Genomic DNA, 22,290 nt, shown 5'->3' with positions numbered 1-22,290 from the left:
CATTCACTAAAAATGTTTTTGATTTTTTTCTGTTTTGTAAGTGGAGGCCATTAGCTACTACGACGTCCCCTCCGCCCCCACCTGTCCCCCTTGTTGCTATTTCTAAGTGCTTGATTATTTTTAATCTTTTATTTGTGCAGGAATATTCTCGTTGTCTCATTTACAAGAGACCTATAAATGAGACATTTTCTCTCACAGGAAAACCAAAAGTACCACAATGTAACAAATAAGCAAGTTCAAATTCATAAAAAAATAAAATAAAATAAACGCACAAAGAAATATTTAAATGCATTAATTATTAAACAAAATTACAATATGTTTTGAGGAATGTCTAATAGACCCCATTTAGGCTACATTTGGTGGCAAGTAGACTCAACACTGGGTTCGTCCATATGAGATCTCTGCACAGAGGCACATTGAGGTTGACATTGAGGGGGAACTTATTTAAACAGCATTAACATGTTCTTGTTGTTTTGCAGTTAACATAGAAAAGTATTTAACTGTTGGCTTTCATAATGAATATTTACAATGATTTGTATTTATATATATATTGTGTCACTTTTGGCCTTCCACGTTTGACTCCTTTGTGCTTGGGGGATTTCGGATTTAACCGGCGGGCCTTATGACCCGGAAGCTTCCTCCTGCATGCAGCAGCAGCAGCAGCAGCAGTCTGCCGCTACAGGAGGACCAGAAATCTGCAGCTCACAGAATGAAGAGATCAAAATGATGCTGCCTCCAAAAAGGGATTAAACGTAAGCAATCTGTCGTCAGTTTGTGCTAAATCCGCCGCTCATCTCCGCTTTATTCTCCCCGTGCAAATATCTGAATGATTACTGCAGATATCCAAGGAGGTTTAGGTTTGCACCGTGTCTGCATGCGAGCTATTGACAGATGCATCGTGCTCACTTTCTCTGACAATTGCAGCGGATTCAGGCAGGCCTTTGATGCGATCTGTTGTTTGTGTTTAGTCCGGGCTGGGCGCCACCTCGCTGGGATCCGCCGCCGGGTGGAGGAACAACAGATTTTGGGAGGGGAGTGGAAGGGAGACATGAGGTCGCTGAGCATCCGTCGCGACGCCTGACCGAACATGATGAAGACCGAATCCACATCCAAGAGCACCAGCTCCACGCTCAGGAGCCCGTCCCCGCACAGGAACGCGTACGAGGCGGGGATGCAGGCCCTGAAGCCGGTCAAAGACGGCGCCGCCAATGGGGACGTGCAGGAGGGCCCCCGGGGCCGCAGGTACGGCTCCAACGTGCACCGCATTAAAAACATGTTCCAGCAGATGCAGACCACGACCGGGGGCGACGTGGAGGCGGAGGACGACGCCAGGACGGTGCGGCTGTCCCTGCCCAGAGCCGGCAGCTTGAATGAAAACGTGGACCACAGCGCGCTGCTGAAGCTCGGCTCCACCGTGTCCGAGCGCGTCAACAAGTTCGACCCCAAGGCAGAGAACGGGCACCAGCGGGCCTCGTCGCCCAGCTACTCCAAGCTGCAGGAGACCCGCCGCATCTTCGAGCAGCAGCAGCAGGAGAAGCAGGAGAGGCTGGAGAAGCTGAGCACCACCCGGGTGCTGCTGAAGACCGACAAGACCCCGGCCTTCCAGGATGGCAGGCTGGACATGGTGTCTCGCTTTAACGGCAGCACAGAGTCCCTGGACAGCCTGGACACCAGCGAGGCGGTGTCCCCCACGGTGAGCCAGCTCAGTGCTGTGTTTGAGAGGGCGGCTGAGCTGCGGAACAACCTTCACCGGCTCTCCTCCACACCGCCACTCCCTTCCCGGGGGGTCACCACCAAGGTGGGGGTGTTGAACTCAAAGATAATCACCAAGAGGGTCAGTGCCTTTGCATCAGGCCACCAGGAGGAAGAGATAAGCAATCAGAAGGGCAGAGAGGGGCCGCCCAGGGGCCTTAGAGGAAGGGTCACGCCTCCATCCGAAAGCATCAATGGAGGCAAGATTGCCAGCAAATGTCCCACCGCCGAACATTCAAGTAATGTAGGAGAGTCCATTGAGCAAAGAGAAAAGACTGTTGTGGATGTTGGTGTGGAGGCCAAAGAGATTGTCCAACATGAAAATCTGCCTGGGGCCAAGGGGCCCAACAGCACAGGTGACCTCCACGGGTCTGTGGAGAACGGAGAAGATGCTGCAGAGGCCAGAAGTTCTCCAAAGACCGACGAGATGCTGGCACAGGGGCAGGAGAAGGAAGACCAGGACGACAGGACTCAGAGGGACGACAAGTCGGAACGTGACCTCACAAACATCAGCACCTGCAGCACCATGGGGGACGATTACGGGGAAAGCCAGAAGGATGAAGAGGAAGAGGAGGTGGAGGAGGAGGAGGAGGGCGACGAGCGCTACGAGCCTGAGTCCAGCTGCGTGGAGATTCCTGGCCTTCCCGTTGAGGAGGACCCGCCCCCGTCCAGGAAAATCCGCTTCTGCACAGAGCCCATCAAGGTGAGGAGGGACGCAGCACTGAAACACCTAGCGAGCAGAAATAACCACAATCAGAAGGAGAGGCTTTCTTTTATTTTCATAGAGGCAGCCCAGTGTTTTCAAGGATTTCTTTTGTGTTTCACTAGAAATTGCACACCGACACTAAAAAACCTCAGCTGGGGAACACAGCATGAATTTCAAATGCAGGAGTCTGCAAAATGTTCTTTTGGTTTAGAGACATAAACTGAAGTGATCAGGTGACAGATTTGACTTACAGTAAATTCTGAAGAGAAAGCACTAACGACCAAGTGGGAAATTTAAGTTGTCACGTCGTCAGAAAAAAATAAACGGAAAAACAATTGAGGGGAAAAAAAACAAAACACATCCTCCAAAATAAAATTAAGAAAACACAATAAAGCGGCTCGGTTTATTTTCTGTGATGCGATCAGAGGCATATATGTGCATGTGGGAGCTTGTTTTTGGCAGCGTAGATTTGATCGTGATCAAATAATTACAAAAAATGAACGCAAATATTAACTATGCCGTTTTACACTGTAGGTGACAAACCAAATCTAAAAGGTTTCAGATCAAACAACTTTTCATCTCAAAGATATCCCAGCTTTTTTGTCCATCAATAGAAGATTGATTATCTGAAATATTTAAGTGAATTTGGTTTCATTTATATAGCATGATAGACATACAAATACAACTATTTTATTAAAGAAATACATTATTAACTCCATCCACTCATTCACATAAAAACATCTGTGAGGAGGCCGAAAACTTTTTTTAAATTTTTTTCCAGATTTGTGCTCCAAAAACTTGAGGAATTAAACTAATCGATTAAACAATTGGAAATTCTGATCGACTGGGTCCCGATGCTTTGCTTCCTCGTTCCAGACGGTACCAGACGGAACCGTCTACGGAGACGGGGTGCAAATAACAGAGAGGGCGTTACGAGCTCTGACGAAGCAGTGTTTGTACGTCATGTCGTGTTCTGTATGGGGAGAACAGGCGGCGTGCAGGTCAGAGCGTGGTCACAACTGCAGCCTGACGCGAGGTGCTCCCTGCCTGCTGAGGTTCGTGGCGTTTGTCTGACTCGACAGAACTTGACGCTGATTCCAACAGAAAGCTGTCCGAATACACGAGCGCATCACGCACGTTTGCCGCACACACGGAGCTCAAAACTGCACAACGGAGAGGAGCCGCGGTCACGATGCTTGGCCTGGTTGTTAAATATTTCCTGTAAGTATGTGGCGTATGACCTTGGGTGGTAATCTGCCCGGGCTACAGTCCCTAATTAGAGCTTTTGTCAGCATTTTTACTGAACCTGCTCAGCTTTCTCCCGCCCTCGAACAGATGCTGACCTTTTGATTTTTTTTTCCCAACACTGGGATCAGCACGGCAGTGAAATCCACAAATTATACTAGCTAGCTGCTTAGAGTTCCTGCTGCGAACAAAAAAAAAAAGAAGAAATTTGCAGGCTTAGCTTTAAAGAGAATTTGAAATCCATATAGGACAACAAAATAAATGAATGTTTTTGATAATTTATCATAATTAAAACAAAAAAAATCAATGTTTTGTTGTTTCAGCAGTAGCATTAACAACAGCTGCTTTTTATGCTACAAATAAAAGCAATTATATAATGTTGGGTATTTATGTTTTGAAAAGACGAGAGAAATTCTCTTATTTTATTTTAAGTTTGAAATATCAACTGTCATGACCTAAAATACCCCATATAGTTTATAGAATTCATTAAAATATTACATAAAATGTAAAGGAACCTGCTAAACTACATATCAAAAAAGACTTGGGTAGCAATCAACATATTTAAAGACATAAATTCACAGCAGTTGAAGATAAAAGTCCCTTTAAGGGGAGGTAAGTGAGGGTGAAGAGAGTATTTTTTATTTTTTGATTTATTTTTTGATTTATTTTGGTGTAAGAAAGAAGAATGCAATTTCTACCAAAGTATGGTGAGATGAGAAAACTGAAGAGGCCGAAGACAGAGAGAAGGGGGCGGGAGCGTTGACTCAAAGCATCTCTCTGTTTAGTGGCGTCGGTGTAATGATCCGAAGAGGAGCATCAGACTTTTCTCCAGCCCTGCCTGGAGCTCTGGGTATGCAGAGACTCTGGCAGGCAAAGTGAGCCCTGACTCTGTGCATCACACGCATCTCTCTCACAGAGAGCCGTCTCATGCTGTTCCTCATCATGGGGACTCAAGTCAAGGGCTACTGTTGATTTTATTTTTTATTTTTTTCCCCTGTAGATGCACATTGTCCAACATTGCATTGTTACTCTTACTTTATATCAATTTTTGCAATAACTGAGGAGTGACGATGCACACTTATTGCAACATTAGCCACATATGTGCCTCAAGGGAAGATCTAAATATAACATCAAATCTAATGGCTGAATAGAAGTTTATTAAACATAGTATTAGTCCACAAAATGGGATATTTGGAACATCTGGGATTTAAGTACTACAATAAAGGCTTTTCCTTTACCTCTTTCTCTCTTGTTACAGTCCACCCAGGTTTTTAGGAATGAATTGTGATGATTTCTATTTTCCAAATAACGCATGTCGACCAGTATACCCCACAGAACCTGTCAAAAGTATTCACCCACCTTGAACATTTTCACATTTTGTCTCATTCCAACCAGAGATGTCGGTGTATTTTGTTGGTATTTTTATCTGACATACCAACATAAGGTAGTTCATAATTGTGAAACGAAAGGATATGGTATTTGAAGTTTGTTTTTTTTCTTTTTCAAATAAAAATCTGATGTTACATGTATTTTAAGCCCACCCACTGGGGGGATCGCGACCAATTGGTTTATGCCTCTAAAATGATACATCCTCACATCTGGAAACTGGATATTTTCTCACTCGTTTTGCAAAAACTGCTCAAGCTCAGTCCGAACGTTTCTGCGAACATCAGTTTTCAATTCCTGCCACAGATTTTTAAAACGGATAAGCTTAGATGTAAACTAAATGTTACTCCATCCTATTGTAGCTCTGGCAGCATGTTGTGCGGTCGAACCGGGTTGGTACGGCATGGGTTGGTGCGGTTTGCTTCACTATTTTGCCTGTTTCCATTGTAAAACAGGCCCATAACCAGTCTGCAATATTCCTGGGCTCATTTCAGTTGTAGCTCCACAGGACAGTGGTAGTCAGGGCAGAACTATTGGGGTCACATAACAGTCCGTTGACTGGAAGACAGGAAAGACGTCACTGCTTACGACAAGCACAAGACATTCTAGTTTGTCACGTTTATACTGGTATGACGTCACGACACGCATTTGGGAATTACCCTGCCCACCCAATGAGAGTCCAAATGTTCTCCTGAATATGCTGGGGCATAAAAAAAAACCTGAGTGTTTTTCTACAAGGCATATGTCATTCTGACCTCTGGAGCTGCTGGTATTTGTTGGTTCAATGATGTTGGCTTTATTAGGCGGTTGAGTTGATAAAGTCCAAGGCAACCTAAAGAGGGGCGTGTCCTGGTGGCTGTTAACAATGCATTCGAGAGGAGAAACAAAAATCTTGTATGATGTGTCTTTAAAAACATGATTTAAAAAAAAAAAAAATGGAAATCTGAATTTGATTGTGGCTCTGCTGTGGTCAGCGGGGAGTAACTGAGTACTGTTGTACTGAATGACTGTGGCCTTTTGTTATGGAGACTGATGTGAGGGTGGATGAAAGTAAAAGGACGGGTGAGGGAGGGTGTTTGAGGTCAAAAGGGAGGGGCGTCATTATGCAGCTCAAATGTCACGTCGCTTTATAAGTCCGGCTGTCACTTTGTTTCTCTCCTAAACAGGAAGCACCCATGTTTAGTGCATATTTCTGCAATGCGTAACCAGTCAGTTTTTAGCCACATTTCAAGTGCTGTGGTGGTCACGGTTGGTGAATGGGTCAAAGCCTGTCTCTTGTCCCTGTTTTTTTTTTACCCCGAACATCCCTCTCTGTCCTCTAAAACTGAAAAAAACAACAACCCAAAAACAGAAGATCTGCTTTGGGCGGTGATCACATTCAGCTCTGTTTCTGCTCCTTCTCATACTCTCGCTTTTTCTTTCCTCCCTTTTGCTCTCTGTCACCACGGCTGCTACTGCTTGTAAAAATAGCAGCATTGTTATCGTCACAGACTCGCCTGGCTTTTGACGGTCGCCTCCTTGAAGCCCACTTGAAGCTTCCTCTCATGTCTTATTTATTTTCTCGACTTGTTTGATGTAACTTCCTCCTTCTTCGCCACGTGCAGAAGGAGGTTTTGGGATAGGAATTGGATTAAAAGCATTTTTCAGGTCTTGACAAGTATCGAGACCAACTGTTTTTTTTATTTACTTTCTTACCTATCACACGGTCTAGGAGTTCCATCCATCTGTGAAAAATGTTTGATTTTTCCATAAAAGTTTTGGATAAAGTGTCCTGGAAGGTTGCAACTTATTTCTCTATCACGCTGTGTAACAAAAGCTTTCTGCTAAAAAAAAAAACAACAAACAAAAACAAAAAAACCCAAAACAGATAATCTTTGCTGGATTTGTGCCCTCCAAACTAGAAATAATCAGATTTATTTTTCATACAGCAGAATAACCCGACTATATGAAACTTTATTTGTACTATGCTGCCTACATGAAACTGTCCCAACAACAAAAACTAACTTGATTTTCATAAAAATAAATTCTCGTTTTTTTTAATATTTATTTATTTATTTTTTGTAGGAAATCCTAAATGGAGATCTTTGGTCATTTGTAGGCACATAAATCAGCAGGTGAAGGACTGCCCAGGCAGGGGTAATGTAATCACCATATGTCCCAATATCCCCAAACTGTCTGTTACTTTGGACTCTGCAGCATCTCCTGGAGTGCGTTAGTCACTAGCAGGAGGGGTGGGAGATCAGACAGATTAGCAGCAAGGTCACGCTGTCCCACTTTTCTGTCCTGCAGCGGCGGGGGCGCTTCTGCATGTAGCAACCCACTCAGGTTGCTGCGACAAACCAAGTTATGCAACGTCTCACTTGTGATGTCTGAGTGCTGGCCTGTCTCGCCCAGGCTGTCATCATCGTGTCAGGAAGAGTGCACGCGCCGGTTAGTCACATTCGAGACACTGAATGAACCGCAGGACGTGCCATGTACTTAGGTTTTAACTGCTTTCTACGTTTAGGATTAAAGTAGGTTTTTTTTTTCTTTTTTTTTTTTTTCATAAAACTACTTTATAAATGGTCAAAGTCCACATCTGATTCTAAAGAGTTTTAAACGTACGGTCGTGGTAGCAAAATTGGCAAAGATTTATTTCAAGAAGCTGTTTGAAATCGATGTTAATCAATTAGCATTTTTTTTCTTTTAAGTATTTTTTTAAACATATTCTTACTTTACTTTTTTTTTTACTTTTACTTAGGTTATTTTAAAAAGTAAATTAATTAGTGAAGCTACAGAGAACTTTTTGAAGTAACTTCAAAAAGTCAATTTGTGGCATTTTGGTATACGATTGTTTTTAAAGGGTTTCACAACATGAAATCTGTGCCATAAAGTGTTCGAATGAAATGCCAGAGAATAAGCCGAAGTGACTGGAGATTTTGCCAGCTCCCTCTCCCCCCACCTGTTGCTGCACACTGCCAGTCAGTTGGCTTAAGGAAGGTTTGTTCTAGCATAAAACAGACAGATTTGTCTGGGTTACAACCAATCTAACGACTATGTTGAAATGGGTTTGTTAAATAATACTGGACCAATATCAATATTCAATATTTATTTCCATCTTGTTGCCATGTGTTTCAGAAATGGCAACATTTCTGAAGTGGAGGAGAAGGTTGGTTATGTGATCTTTGCTTGGTCATGTGACAGTTAACTGATTCACAAAACTAGGAAAACCTATTATATGAAGTAATATAGATAAATGTCAAAGTAAAGACATGACTTGTGATAAACAAACAAAACTTACTTTTACAGTAAATTGTTTCTTTTCTGATAAAAATAGAAATGATTATGCAATGACATACAATGTGTTAAATATTTGTGTGATTATCCTGATATTGTGATCATACCGGCATCATACCATGAGAATCCAGTATATTTTCAGTAATCAATATCTTACCTGCCTTTAAAATCTAAACAACAGGTTGTGATTTTAAACACATTGTCAACAGAATTAACCCTTTTTTCTCTGTCTCCTCCATTATATATCACAATAAGTAAAATAAATATCGTTGTGCATATTATAATTGATATTTATAACCGTCACATTTATTCTACCTTCATAATATTTTTATTTATTTTTTTATCTGCATTGATTGTAAATATGGACGTCTAAACACACCTGGGCGGCGAAAATGTCTGATGGAAATTATTCTGGAAAACTAAATAATAACAAATAAAAATGACATTGATTCTGTAAAGCTCTGACATGCCAGTACAGGTTTAAGCCGATTCGGAATTAAACCTATAAATGCAAAACAAATCCTAATAAATTGAAAGTTAAATCAACTTCACTTGAAAGTTATGGTGAAATAAAATCGCGACTTCTCTAAGTTGCAGAGTTCTTACTGACAATATCACCAAATAAATCTACAAATAGAGTACATCTTCCAGACTTTTGGACAGAGGTCTCTATAAATAAAACACAACTGAAAGGAAATTAAAGCGAATCTCGTTTACTCCTTGACGAGACTCGATGTAGAGTCACACAATCTTTGTTACATCCCTCAAAATGTAGGAGTTTATCACATCACAAGATATTAAGTTTTTGTCTTTTATGACCCATTTAAAAAGAAAAAAAAAGCTGCGTCCAACTTAATATTTGAGAGACAAAAGCTTTGATTTTCTCACCATAAATTATTCATTCATTTATGGCAACTATAGAGTAAGGATCCTTCAGAAGTCTTTCTGTGATCATCCATTATTTATCAGAGCCTCTCTCACTGTGTGTGAGTGAGAGAGAGCAGTCCGCATTAGACAACTCTGGAGTTAAATGGAATTCACTTTCGTCAAAACAAAGTAATTATAAAGTTAATTTCATAAACTTTTGACCGTGACTCACTCTCACTCTTTTTCATTCTGTAAAGATCTTAGCATCCAGGTGTTGCATCGGCGTGTCCTTTAGCAGTTTGGCCTACTGCAATTTCTTCATTGTGTTTTTCATTCGGTGTCAACCCATCTTGGCTGGTTGACTGTAAAGTTGTCGTATTCAAGTCACTAGACTGTAAAGTATCTTACTGAAGGTATTTCAGCCTAAAGGAATAACACAACCTATTAAGGGGGTGGGTCATCCTAACATTTCCTCAGATTGATATTACATTTTTGTTCATCCTTTTTTGATTGATTGATGCAAAACAAATGGCATTTGCAATTAAAGCACTTTAGTTTCTAGAGATAAATAAAAAAATAAGATGTAGGATATAAGCATTTCTGGATCAATTGCTGAGTATGTATTCAGCTATTTTTTTCACAAATGTTGAACCCTAAAATAAAATAAAAAAATCATTCTACAGAATTGAGGTCAGTTATTGCACTATGATGTCAAACTAAGCCCAAATATGACTGTTGACCAATGGCTGTCTTGCCAAAATACATCAGCTTTGATGCTATCCAGCCGTTATTTGACAGATGCTCCGTCTCAGTCGTATTGGCAAGAATAAGACTGGCCCAATGTGAAGCACCTGGAGCCGCACACATCCAGGATCTGGATTAAGTTCCAGTTTTATTGAAATTTGGAAACATTTACCTGGTGGTTATTTAACCGGTGCTGGAGAGGGAACCAGTAATCAAACATGTTAATAATAGGAGTGCTTGGCAACTTAAGCATCCATTCTGACACCATAAAGCAGATTGGTTACAGAGAATTAAGGGAAGATTTAAAACATCTCCCATTACACATGGTTATTTACTCAGTTTGCTTTACCTTTCAAGGTACAAAGGCAGGATACGTCTAATTAATAGTTTTGATCAGAGAAAAATGTTGCTGCAGAGCTTTCTGTTACAGAACGGCACCACCTCCACACACCCCATTGGCCAAATCCAAAATTAGACCCGATTTGGAGTCGCGAGGGAAAGAGACACAGCAGTCGACATGCAGCTGTGGGCTGCATGGGGGTGGGGGTTACAGCCTCCGTAGTTAACACCAGCGTGTCACCCAGTTGTTGCCTGGGGGCCAGTATGATAGAACCAGCAGAGCAGACGCCTCAACAGCTTGTCTGTCATTTCACCATTTCCAGTCGGTGGTATATGTCACCTCTGACTGCCTTTGATATCCTTTAGAGCCCTAAGTGTGTGCTCTTTATAGTCACAATCTGTTAGCTGGGGAGAGGCTCTAGCTTGCTGCCCACAGTGCTTTAGTAGGACATCCCAGTCAGTCGGCAGCAGAGGGAGGGAGGGCGGAAGGGAGTTTCCTGGCCATCTGTTAGCTCCTCTGACCTACTATCTGCCACAACTGGAACGGTGTCCTTCTCCAGCCCTGCCCCCCCTCCCCCTGCCTCTACCACACTGCCTTTAATCCCAATGTTTATCTCCTAAAGGCATCCGCCATGCTAGTTGAGGAGTTCATCTACTACTCATCAAGCTTAGGTTAGGCCAGGGAGGTTACATGACATTGGACCTTAATTAGATAGTCTGCCATTAGTGGGATAACCGTCTATGTAAGAAGGAAGACAATCCACCTTCCTGGCAGTGAAAGTGTTAACTCTGTGCCTATGTGGATTCTTTCCTTGCTTTGTTCCTTAGCACCACTCCTGAACTTTCCCTTTGCATGAGGTCACGGCACCCATCCAACGGCTGGATGTTTCCAGTGCCACGTAACGTGCAGCAGAGCCTCCTGGTTGTTTGGTCCTCTGCAGTGTGAAATGAGGGCAACGGGAGCCACCAGCTGTGGCCTGTTGGTCTTTAAAGTCAAAAGGCGAAGCAGTGCCACGTGAGCACGCAGGCCACACTGTTGTCGTTTCATGCTATGCCACTTATGGTGGAAACGGTGTGTTTTGTGCGAGTGTTTAATCCACATTCTGGTAATCCGACCAAATGCAAAGGTAACCTAAATCAAAAGCCATTAGACTTCAGAGCTGCTCCCACACTGTCCTCTGCAGTGTCTCAGTTCGCGCGTAGCTATATTTTGATATGAAATCTATAAACATCAGTTGCTTTTTCCCATTAGTCAACTTGTGGTGAGACATATAAATGTTCAAATGTTTTCTGACCTATAAATACATTTTTGGCTTCTTATTTTGGCTTCTTAAATCATTGTTGTGCGACATTCATGAGCTGTTAATTTTACATCAGCCACTGATGGACTTCCAAACTGATTGATTTGTGCTCGTTTGCACTCAGGTCAGGACCGACTTGTAGATAAGGAGATTAATGCCTCTCTTAAGCCTCCAGAGTAAATATGGGACTGTAGCCAAGAGATGATTAGCTTAACGTAGTTTAGGAAAAAGAGCGGAAACGGTGGGAAATGTTTAGCACGGCTTTAGTGCGTCTAAGAAATAATCACTTCTTGATAAGTAAACATCTTTAAGGAGCTTTTACAAACAATTTTCAGATGGTTTCATTTAGAGCTAATTCTTTGAGTTGCTTGTGAAAACTAAAGATATATGCAATTGTCTACTTAACATGAATTGTTGACTGGGTCATGGGAGTTTAGAGTTTTGTGGATAAGGAGAAAGCTTGCAAAGCAACTGTGTCTTCCAAGGCTTTTGTTGAGGATATTGTATGAGTAAAGAATAGCAGGCATTCAGTATTTTAAAGTTTGATCCTTTTGTCACCAAAGTAAGAACCGTTTCCACATTCTTGGCTACAATTCGAGCCTGTTTCCTGCACAGCTTGGTCTCCATGCTGCCCTGATCTTGTATGCGATGTTCTTTGGCAGGATGTCAAACTGTAGTCAAGGAGTGGGGGTTCCCTGGTTCGTCACGGTCTTTTGCTTTTTTTGTGGATGATGAGGTCCTGTTTGTGTCTTCAAACTTTTTACCTCAGCAAAGGTGAAGTGGCTAGGATGAGAGCCATCTCTTAATCATCTTCATGTGAAAAAGGTGGGCCGCTACGTCTAGGCTGGGCTTTTCTCATTGCCGCAATTGTAGGAGTTCAAGGCAAGGCAAGTTTGTTTGTAAAGCACATTTCAGCAATTAGCAATTCCAGGTGCTTAACATAAGACATAATACGCCAGTCAGTTCAATGTTTACCCGTTGTCTTGGGGACTTGTTCATGAGTGATGGCAGGATGAACCAGAAGATAGGTGACTTAAGATGACAGTAAGCAAATTAAACTTGTCTTTGGATTGACGACTAGAATAGGGTTAAAACCAGTTTGACGTCAATCATTGATTCAGGCTGCATATTGGCACTTTTCGGTTGCAGCAATAATGTATTGGACTCAAAGTTGTTAGCCCTCTGGGCTGCTCCGCTGATGAACTGACAACATGTCGAGAGAGTCGTCTATTGGAAGCTCGAGATGGGTACCAGTTGCTCATATGACACTGCAAGGATAAAATACTGCAAGTAATGTATAGTCAGTTTGATAAAGTATGTTATTTCTTACAAACACTCCTGCTTTAAATTTCAAATATCTTCTATTATTGTAATAAATAGTTTCACAGATTTCAGTTGTGATATTTCAACTGACTGTTTCACTCAAGCCGAATTATGACTGATATTGTGACCGAAGTTTTGAAACTTTTGTACTCTGAAATTTTTATTACTGGATGATGTACTAGAGGACTAATACTGTAAAAAAAAAAAAAAAAGGATCAAATAAGACAATTTTGCACTTTAAGGAGCAAAGTGTGTGAACACTTGAAAAGTTGAGAAGATTGTGGGGAGGAGAAGGTCCAGAACTGAATTGGCGTTGCGAGTTGAATGTGTAAGGTGCTGCATACGAAATCACCTCGGAAGACAGGAAAAAAGAGCCTTTTTAAGATTTGGCTTACGGTGTTAGAGTGCGTGCGTGTGTGTGTGTGTGTGTGTGTGTGTGTGTGTGTGTGTGTGCGTGTGTGTGTGTGTGTGTGTGTGTGTGCAGCTGCAGAGGGCCCCCATTAACATGCTGGAGGTGGTTATGTAAACTGTCATGCTGTTAAATCAGACTGAATGTGGGAAGTTGAGGCCTGAAAACAGAGGCCTCTGTCTCCATGAGAGCTACTCCAGTCGCTGTGATTGATTTTTTTATTTTTTTTTCCTTTCTCCCCTTCTATGTGTTTGATTACTGGTGTAAAATGAAGTAGCTGTGAGGCCTCGAGAAAATGCAGGAGATCTCTCTGACAAAACAGTCGATAAAAGTAAATTGTATTAGATCTGCATTAAAAGTGGTCATGTTATATTATAGATTCAGTTGTACAGTTTCATCGGTATCCATCTTCATCTCCACGGCCTCGTTTGACATTGAGTTGCAACCATTTTAGCAAATGCCGTTATATAATAAGTGGCCTATAAGTGCAGCAGTCGTACTCCTCTGAACGGATGTGATTCCTGTTTGCCTTAGCAGATGAATATCTCAGACTCTTTATTATAATAGCCTCCTTGCTGTATGAGATGACTCCATTGCAGATGACCTAAGACCACGTTCGGAAGCCCCAGTCGAAATCTGTAGCAAAACAAAAAATGTTGGGATCCTTAGACAAGTGTCTCTCAATGATGTCCTGGACTTTTGGCAACATTCGGGTCTGCAGGTCTCATTGCTCATGCAAATTTTTCCAAGTCTGAGAACAGAGCTTAGTGACGGGCACTCCAAAACACTGCATTTGTTGATCTTCTGTTTAACTAGTGTGGCAGTATTCTTAGGGCTATTGTCCATTTAACTTTATGACCCGTCTCTTGAGATGTTGCTTCTCTACTTCCACAAAATGCGCCCTCTTCATGATCACATCTATTTTGAGGAGTGCAACCGACCCTCTGGCAGCAGAGTACCCATAAAACATGATGACCCTGAGGCTCACAGGGTTCTTCCTTTTTCCTCCAAAGCTAACAATGCTCATTACGGCTGCAGCGGTGGCGCAGGGGTAAAGTGCGACCCATCTATACGGAGGCCTTACCCCTCGACGACGCAGCCGTCACGGGTTCAAGTCTCGGCCCGATGACCCTTGCCGCATGTCTTTTCCCTCTCTCATAACCCACTTTCCTGTCTCACAACAGCTAAAAAAAGACCACTGGAGCTGACAAAACCTGAAAAGAAAGAAACAATGCTCATTATGGTTAAACGTTTTTAGTGTCGTCAGATCACAGGACATGCCTCCGAAGCCCACTCCACAATCTGTAATCTAGATTTTTATATATTACTTTCGTCATAATAGTTTCTAGTCCTTATTTTAATGATCTAGTCTGTCAAGCTTCAGCCCACCAACTTAAAAATATCTTTTGTGGTTGCTCTGGGGTTTATTAAACCATTTTGCATCAAAACACGGCCATTTCTGAGACACAATCTGAATGGTAAGATGTTGTGGCTTTTATTCTTTAGGTGTAATGATTGCACAGATAACTTTTGGAGGGCCACGATTCTCTTCCTGACATACTGCCTGATTTAGTTTCAGTTTGTCGTTATGCAACACCAGGAGGTCAATCAAAAAATTGTGACTCAACTTTTATAAGTTTATTACTGCATCATCTGGTCGATGATCTCAGAACACGATGTATTGGCAAACATAAGAAACAGGTTGAAAGGTGCTAATTATGCATGAGCTCCATTTTTTCCCCCGGTACCTCGGTAAAGTGACGGTCCAGTCCTTTCCGTTATTTATTAAACTAAAAATTCCTAAGAACTAGTGATTTAACAGTTATTTAAAAAAAAAAAAAAAGATTATTCTATTGATTATTCTGACAAATGATTAAATACATTGAAAGATGCAAATAAACAAAAATTTCAACTTTGTTTTTAAAATATGAAAATAAGCATTTTATTGCCTAAAATGTTTGTACAGTTTGTATTTTCTGTGTAGTTTTGTGTTAGTTTCTCTGTGTTTTTCTTCCAGCAAACGGCCTTTTTCAGTCCGTATACTCCAGTTAGCGATTAATCTATTACTAAGCTAGCTGATAATCATGCTCAGCTTTTAGTTTTATTTTAATTACATTTTTACCACTTCATTCACCTACAAAGCCTTGAAGTACGGCTGCATAAATTGTGTCAGTGTTCATCAGGGTTCACGGGAAGTGAATCTGTTTTCATTATCAGTTACTATATTTGGAGAAAACGTGTGAACTCAGACGAGAAAGTGAGAACACTGCACAGCTGCACGAAGAAAGAGGCATCCACCGTCAAACTCGGTTATCTTCCATGATCTGGAAGCCATATTGTTGTGCATCTACATTTGCAAAAATGAAAGAAAAGCTAAAATAATATTAATATGTTGTGGCGAATTCAAAGAACACTACAGATATCGTCAAGTGCCTCTTAACTCCAGGGTTTCAGGCATCCGAATATAATAATCTCTTTGTGAGTATTTAAATCTTTCAAAGAGATGCATTTTTAAAAAAAGTTATAATAACTTATTGACATTTAAATGTTGTTTTGAATTTTACTCAGTAAAGCAAATACATTTGAATAGAGGTATTTAGTTGGTTGACCACACACCATCTGTCCCAACACCTGAAGCTTGACCAAAAGGGGTCATCAGAAAACCATTCCTCATCGTCTGCTGTTGTCATGGACACCTTTTGTCTTTAAAGTCGTATCAGTGGCTTTAATGTTGTGACAGACTCACCCAGCAAGCTACAAATCCGGCTGTGACTGATCCAATCTCTGCCTCCGCTGCAGGTTTTTGCCACCTATCCAAACGAGGACTACGACAGGCGCAATGAAGACGTGGATCCCATGGCGGCGTCGGCGGAGTACGAGCTGGAGAAGCGGGTGGAGAGGCTGGACCTGTTTCCTGTGGAACTGGAGAAAGGTATTAGCCTCGTTAAACTCTTGAGAAGAAGTTTCTCGAAAGCTGTGAAACGGTTCCGGTGTTCGGACCAGCTTCGGGCACCAGATTGATGGTTTCATAAGAAAACATAGAACACTATGTCTTCTTCAGTAGGAGGGTTTAATTGTTGTCGCTCATATAAAAAGGCCCGGAGTCTTCGCCATCTGCCTTCTGACAGCCATCCAGCTTTTCCACAAGGAAGCACTAGCGCAAGTCTTTCCTTCAATTGCTCCCCGGTGGGGCACAACGAGAGCACTCCCTCAACATTACGCTGCATTAATATATGCATGCAGGACTACGTTTAGCTTTCTGTCGCAGGCATGTTTTAAGTGATGGCATGTGTAGCAACATGCAGGCAAGCTGTGTGCACTTTCTGCACCAGGGAAACTGTAAATGAGACGCAGCCACATGCTAGGTGCGAATCTTCTTTGTCCTCAAGAAAACAAAAAGCTTGTGCATCCTTTTATTACAGCTATAAATAAATCACGGCTCGCGGCAAATGTTGGCGTCAGGCTGTTGACATCACTGAAGTGAAAAGGTCAGATCAGGCTCAGTCCTGACTTAAACCCTGATCAGGTAAAGTGTTTGTTTAAAAAGTGCAATGTTTATATTGTAATTTACCACGTTTTATATTGCAGTATCGCATCACGCTTACCTTTATTTTTAATTTGATCACAAATATTTTGATTTTATGCATTTATTTGATATTTTCAGTTTGTTCCAGAATTATAAAGTCTCCGTTAACGCTACTAACACATTTAGTACAGCAGAATAATGTAATTGGTATAAAAAAAAATAAAATAAAAACAAAAACTTTCCTAAGCTCATTGTTGGGGAGCTGCAGAGAAGTGTGCTGGGGGAGGAGGGGTCACCGAGTCTCCATGACAACCGATAGGCATGAAAAATCCTTTTTTTTTTTGTCCTACCATCACAAACATCAACATTTGGATTTTGCTAATTGCCATTGTAGAACTAGCAAATTGTGATTACACTTGTAACCTTAGGATTTCATGAGGTGAGACTAAGATTTAGTCACACCTACTTTAGGTACTTTTAACAGCAAACTTCCTACCAGATAAAGACCAAACCAAACATGCGTTATAGTAGGGACTCTAGTAATTATTGGCTTGATCCTCCTTCCTGCCTTTCAGATGGAGACGGCCTGGGCATCAGTATCATCGGGATGGGCGCAGGGGCTGACATGGGCCTGGAGAAACTGGGCATCTTTGTGAAGACGGTGACAGAAGGAGGAGCAGCACACAGGGACGGCAGGTGAGTTATTAATCTAATCAATCAGTTAATCAGCTAGTCTATACAACAATCTTTTTAAAAGTTTATTAGATTGATCTAAATAGATAATTTTTTTTATGAACTTAATCAAACATGCTCCTTGACATGCACAGGGCAGGAGGTTGAACAAGTCAAATACATTCAGAAGAAAACAATGCATCAACATATAATATTGTGTTGACAAGTCGCATTTGTCCTTTTGCAAATGTTTCTATTTTTTGCTACGAAAACGACTCGCCAACGTGGTTTTATCAGGCGGTCGACCACAATCAGTTTCCCTAAGCGATTTTCTGTAAACCTGTTGAAATGTCTCTGCAGGATCCAGGTGAACGACCTGATTGTGGAGGTGGACGGGACCAGCTTGGTGGGAGTCACCCAAAGCTTTGCCGCCTCCGTACTCAGGAACACCTCAGGAACTGTCAAGTAAGAGGCGTTTTTTTTAGTAACCTTGCCTTAATCGGGCCTGTTGTGACCCAGTTCCCCGTCCGGGCTGCAGCTATCAGGTTGGGGTTATGTAGCAGGATTAAACGGTCAGCGTTTATCACCGGGAGGGTGCTACTCTTGCGGCTTTTTTTTGCGAGGCATTCTCTCTGCGAGCGGGACGTCCTTTACAGCTCCGCTTGACGTCCAGCATTCTTCTGTTAGCAGACGGTTTCATTTTGATGTATTTACCCGCAGCCAGAACAGGAATGACTTCTCCCACATCCCGCCCATTCATTTAACCAGACTGGAGATTTATATTGCAACTCTGACAGAGTCATGATTATAGCCTTCTGGGTTTAAAATAGCTCCATTTTAGGGACCGTTTGAAGAAAGCTCAAAGTCTCCGAGCTGCAGCTACAGAAAACACTGATATCATCAGGCAAATACAGTCTGGATCTTAAGTGTGAGGTTCAAATGCCAGGAGGCCATTTGCAGCTTTTTGTTTGCTCTTTGGAGTTCTGTGAGCACCTTTTGTTGTTCAGGCTCATTCATAATTCAGGAGATTTTATTTATTTATTTTTTTTTTTGTGGCCAGTGCTGTTGGGATAACTTTTAGTGTAATGTGACTTATAAAGATCAGAGACCTCTACGGATCAGCTCATACATTATGGATCTGCTGCAGTGGCAGTGGAGGGGCTCACGAAGCTCAGGGTCTATTCAGGAAAAAAAAAAAAAAAAACTGTCAGTGAGACTAATGGAGCGGGACAGGAAGCGTGTTTGTGAGCATTTAATTACCCGTAAATGCCGCAGAAAATTAAAAGACGACAGAGGCTGGCTCAGCGGCCATCTGTTGCTTTGCAACGAGTTAATGTGGCCTCGGCTTTAATTTGACAGAGATTTGTGGACCTCTGTCAGGCGTCTTATATCCTCTGTGATGAGCTGAAAGACGGGCAGAGTTGATCTTAGGAACTGCAGAGCGTTGCTCCAGAGAAAAGATCATTGTTTGGTTGTAAACAGGAAGGAAATGTCTGACTGCAATAACGTCTTACTGCACCAGTTCATGAAGCTATAGCACTTTACCATATAAGAAAAGTACTATTTTAGTCTTTAAAGAGACAGTTCTTATCCTCCTTGTTGATAACAAAGAACAATTTCATATCACTCTTAACTTCAAGGACAATTTTATGCAGAACTCTTGATCCACCTGTAGTAAATGTGTGTTTTGGATCATCTTCTAACGTGTTCCTGATTAGTAGTTATGCTGTCGGAGTTCTTATCACTGAGCGTGCGATCGCAGGTTTGTGATTGGGCGGGAGAAGCCGGGCGAGCAGAGCGAAGTGGCCCAGCTCATCCAGCAGACCCTGGAGCAGGAGCGCTGGCAGAGGGAAATGATGGAGCAACGCTACAACCAATACATGGACGAACAAGAGGTTCGATACATCTACACACACACACACACACGTACATCTCAGTTTTTCCGTAAATTCCAGAAATATTTGCCATCCCTTTGCTTAAAGTTTGATAATTTGGCAAATTTGAAGCAGCAAAAGATGGAAATTTGGCACAGAAACATGAGAGAATCGGGTACAATCCTATCTGTGTTCAACTTTATTCCCATTTTCCTGCAGCTACGAGCTTCTAAAATGCTGCTGTCAGGTGTTGTGTTTTGCCTAGAAATAATACGTGAAAGACCTTAATGGCCTTAATTTGACCTTTATAGGCTGCAGAGAAACAAAATCCAACTTCGAATAGCATTATGAAATTCATCCATTAAGATCATCTACAATATAACACACGATTAAGCAGTAAGCCAGGCTCAGAAACTGAGCCAATTCAGGGATGATTCAGATTATTTTGTACTCAAAAGCTCTTTGTGATTTTAAAATGAGGTCTTTAATATTCTCTGTTTTGTTTTTTTGTTTGTTTTTTTATGAAAACAACATCTGTGGTTAAATGCTTGTAGAACAGGACAGGGAGGTTCTTCTAGGACCGATCTCACTGTCTGCATGCGGGATGGAGGTCAGGATGGTTCTTGAAAAGCAGAATGGTAAATTTAGAAAGCAGGAAGGATCGTTGGGGGTTGCACCCCATCTAGTGGACATTCACGGTCACTGCATGGATTTACAATTTTGCCTGAACATTGAATTTATATTTCTTTTCTTAGGAGAAACAATTTTCCACACTTTGACTGCAACTTAACTATAAAATACAATTTAACTTACAATGGAATGGAAAATAAGGATTTCTCTACTTTCATTTTCCAGCTGAAAATAAACTTTTCTGTATTTCAGATGTTTACGTTTACGTTCATTTACCTCTCCGATCTTCCCTGTGCCCGTGTCCCTCCAGGGTGGCGAATATGGCACAGATGAGGAAGAGGATGAGGACGACGAGGCCAGCCCACCGTATCCCAGCGCCATCGAGGTGTTCGACCTGGCGGAGAACGAGGACATGTCGCCTCTGGAGACGGACCCCGAGAAGCTCGCCCACAAATATAAAGAGGTGAGACACGAATGCCTCGAAGCGGGACATTTCATCTGTGACCACGGCTCACCTGCGCTCTGGTGCGTGACAGAAACACGGGTGTTAAAAATTCATTTCGTTTTCTTGCTAAAGCTCCAGATAAAGCATGCTGTGACTCAGGCGGAGATCCAGCAGCTGAAGAGAAAGGTGAGACTGACGGCTAACACGACTTCTCATTAAGCCAGAGGAGCTCTGTGCAGAGCAGCATTTACAACGGTAAAAGCCTGGTCGGTTTATTGAAACGGAGGCTATGTTCGTCCCTGCAGCTGCACCACGCCGAGCAGGAGAAGCAGCGCTGGCGAATGGACAAGGCTCAGCTGGAGCAGACCCTGCAGGAGAACAAAGAGCGCATGGAGAAGCTGGAGGGCTACTGGATGGAGGCGCAGAGCCTGTGTCAGGCTGTGGATGAGCACCTGAAGGAGACGCAGGCCCAGTATCAGGCCCTGGAGCGCAAATACAGCAAAGCCAAGCGGCTGATCAAGGAGTATCAGCAGAAGTAAGACAGCGTGAACGCATGCAGACACTTAAGTAGCATAAACACTCACTTAAAAAAACAATGTAGGAAAAAAAATCTACCCTTTTTTACTTTGAGTCCTTTTATAGCATTTTTGGACTGGATTCGGTTTATTATCTGAATTTTTGAAACTTGATGCATCAGAGGCCACGTGACTCAAATATTGAAATCTTATGCAGAAGCCAAAAAGCAATGAAATAGCTCTTTTTCACATTTTCAGAATTGAAAGCCAACTTTAATACTTTGTTTCATATTTTGTGGGGAAAAATAAAAATGATCCCCAGAAAGGAATTCCTATTTTTTTTCTCCTTAAAAGTCTATTATTTTTAAAAACTGACAAATTAGATATGTGATCTGGAAAAAAAATAAAACCAAAATATTATTGGAACTCTGTATAGGGTGCAATATGGGAGGGAAATATGTGTGGCACTACTGATATAATTGATATAATAAATTATTTTTTTTATGATCCCTCCCGCCCCCACTGAATATATGCGCTTATTTTTAAAACATTTTACACAAATATACCCAACGTGTTTATGCCCGATCCTTTGCTCTGATTTCTCAAACAGGGAGATTGAGTACCTAAAGAAGGAGACCCAGCGTTGTGCGCAGGTTGGAGCCGAGGCGTCTCTTCTGAAGGAGGAGTCGGGACAACTTCAGGAACAGGTATGGGTGGCGGGTGGTCATTTTTAAGCTTTGTCATTAATGTAACTACAAAATACATGCATTTAAAAGTTAAAATTAATATAAGAGGATTCTTTTTGCATTTTTTCGTTTTCAAATTCTGTGCTTTAACAGACCAAAAAAAAATCACTTTAACCAATGTCGGCACCGAACAGAAGTAATTTCAAAGTCTCACCATTTGGTCTGATAAATAAATGTTTTTGTTGTTTTTTTGTTAAGACAGGAACTGTGTCTCTGCAGCAGCTGTTCTCTAAACGTCTCTTCTTCTCTTTTCTAGGTGGCCGACCTGGAGGTCAGGGTGGAGGAGCTTAAATCTGAACCCTTATAAAAGCCTTTTTTCATTCTATGTGAACCTTCACCTGATGAACTGAACTGCAGGGTATCTTTGTCTCCATCGTGAGCCCGGTCGTACGCCGAGTCCTCAGGCCTTGTGTTTCGGCCATTTAACCCTCTTAGCCCCATTTTTTTTTTTTTGTTACCGTTCACTGAAACGATGAAACGCAACAAATATAGACTCTGATGAGCTCTAAATGTACTTTTTCCTTTTTTTATTTC

General features: G+C 41.9%; 1 protein-coding gene across 2 annotated transcripts; it reads left to right on the top strand.

Annotated features, from left to right (window-relative positions):
* Positions 1-642: 642 nt before the first annotated feature.
* LOC103151410 (neurabin-2-like) lies at positions 643-22,239 on the top strand. Of its 2 annotated transcripts, XM_007571460.2 has the most exons (11): positions 643-752; positions 969-2,455; positions 16,148-16,280; positions 17,450-17,570; positions 17,907-18,011; positions 19,309-19,441; positions 20,361-20,513; positions 20,628-20,681; positions 20,801-21,030; positions 21,621-21,717; positions 22,013-22,239. In XM_007571460.2, exons 2-11 carry the CDS (start codon positions 1,088-1,090, stop codon positions 22,061-22,063), a joined length of 2,445 nt encoding a protein of 814 aa, XP_007571522.1. In that variant the 5' UTR covers positions 643-752; positions 969-1,087; the 3' UTR covers positions 22,064-22,239. The 2 variants fall into 2 exon arrangements, with proteins under 2 accessions (XP_007571522.1, XP_007571514.1); XM_007571452.2 differs by having other exon boundaries at positions 664-2,455.
* Positions 22,240-22,290: the final 51 nt, after the last annotated feature.

This window comes from Poecilia formosa, unplaced genomic scaffold, assembly GCF_000485575.1.
Source record: "Poecilia formosa unplaced genomic scaffold, Poecilia_formosa-5.1.2 Scaffold7, whole genome shotgun sequence".
Classification (NCBI taxonomy): Eukaryota; Metazoa; Chordata; class Actinopteri; order Cyprinodontiformes; family Poeciliidae; genus Poecilia; species Poecilia formosa.
The sequence above is the reverse complement of the archived record's forward strand: the minus strand, read 5'-3'. Positions and strand labels throughout refer to the sequence as shown.

What these genes read in the sequence shown, in the direction of transcription:
- LOC103151410 (XM_007571460.2), top strand. Translation starts at nt 1,088, where the DNA reads ATGATGAAGACCGAATCCACATCCAAGAGCACCAGCTCCACGCTCAGG. An exon ending in AACACCTCAGGAACTGTCAA is followed by an intron (nt 18,012 to 19,308) that starts GTAAGAGGCGTT and finishes GTGCGATCGCAG; the next exon opens with GTTTGTGATTGGGCGGGAGA. An exon ending in ATCAAGGAGTATCAGCAGAA is followed by an intron (nt 21,031 to 21,620) that starts GTAAGACAGCGT and finishes TTTCTCAAACAG; the next exon opens with GGAGATTGAGTACCTAAAGA.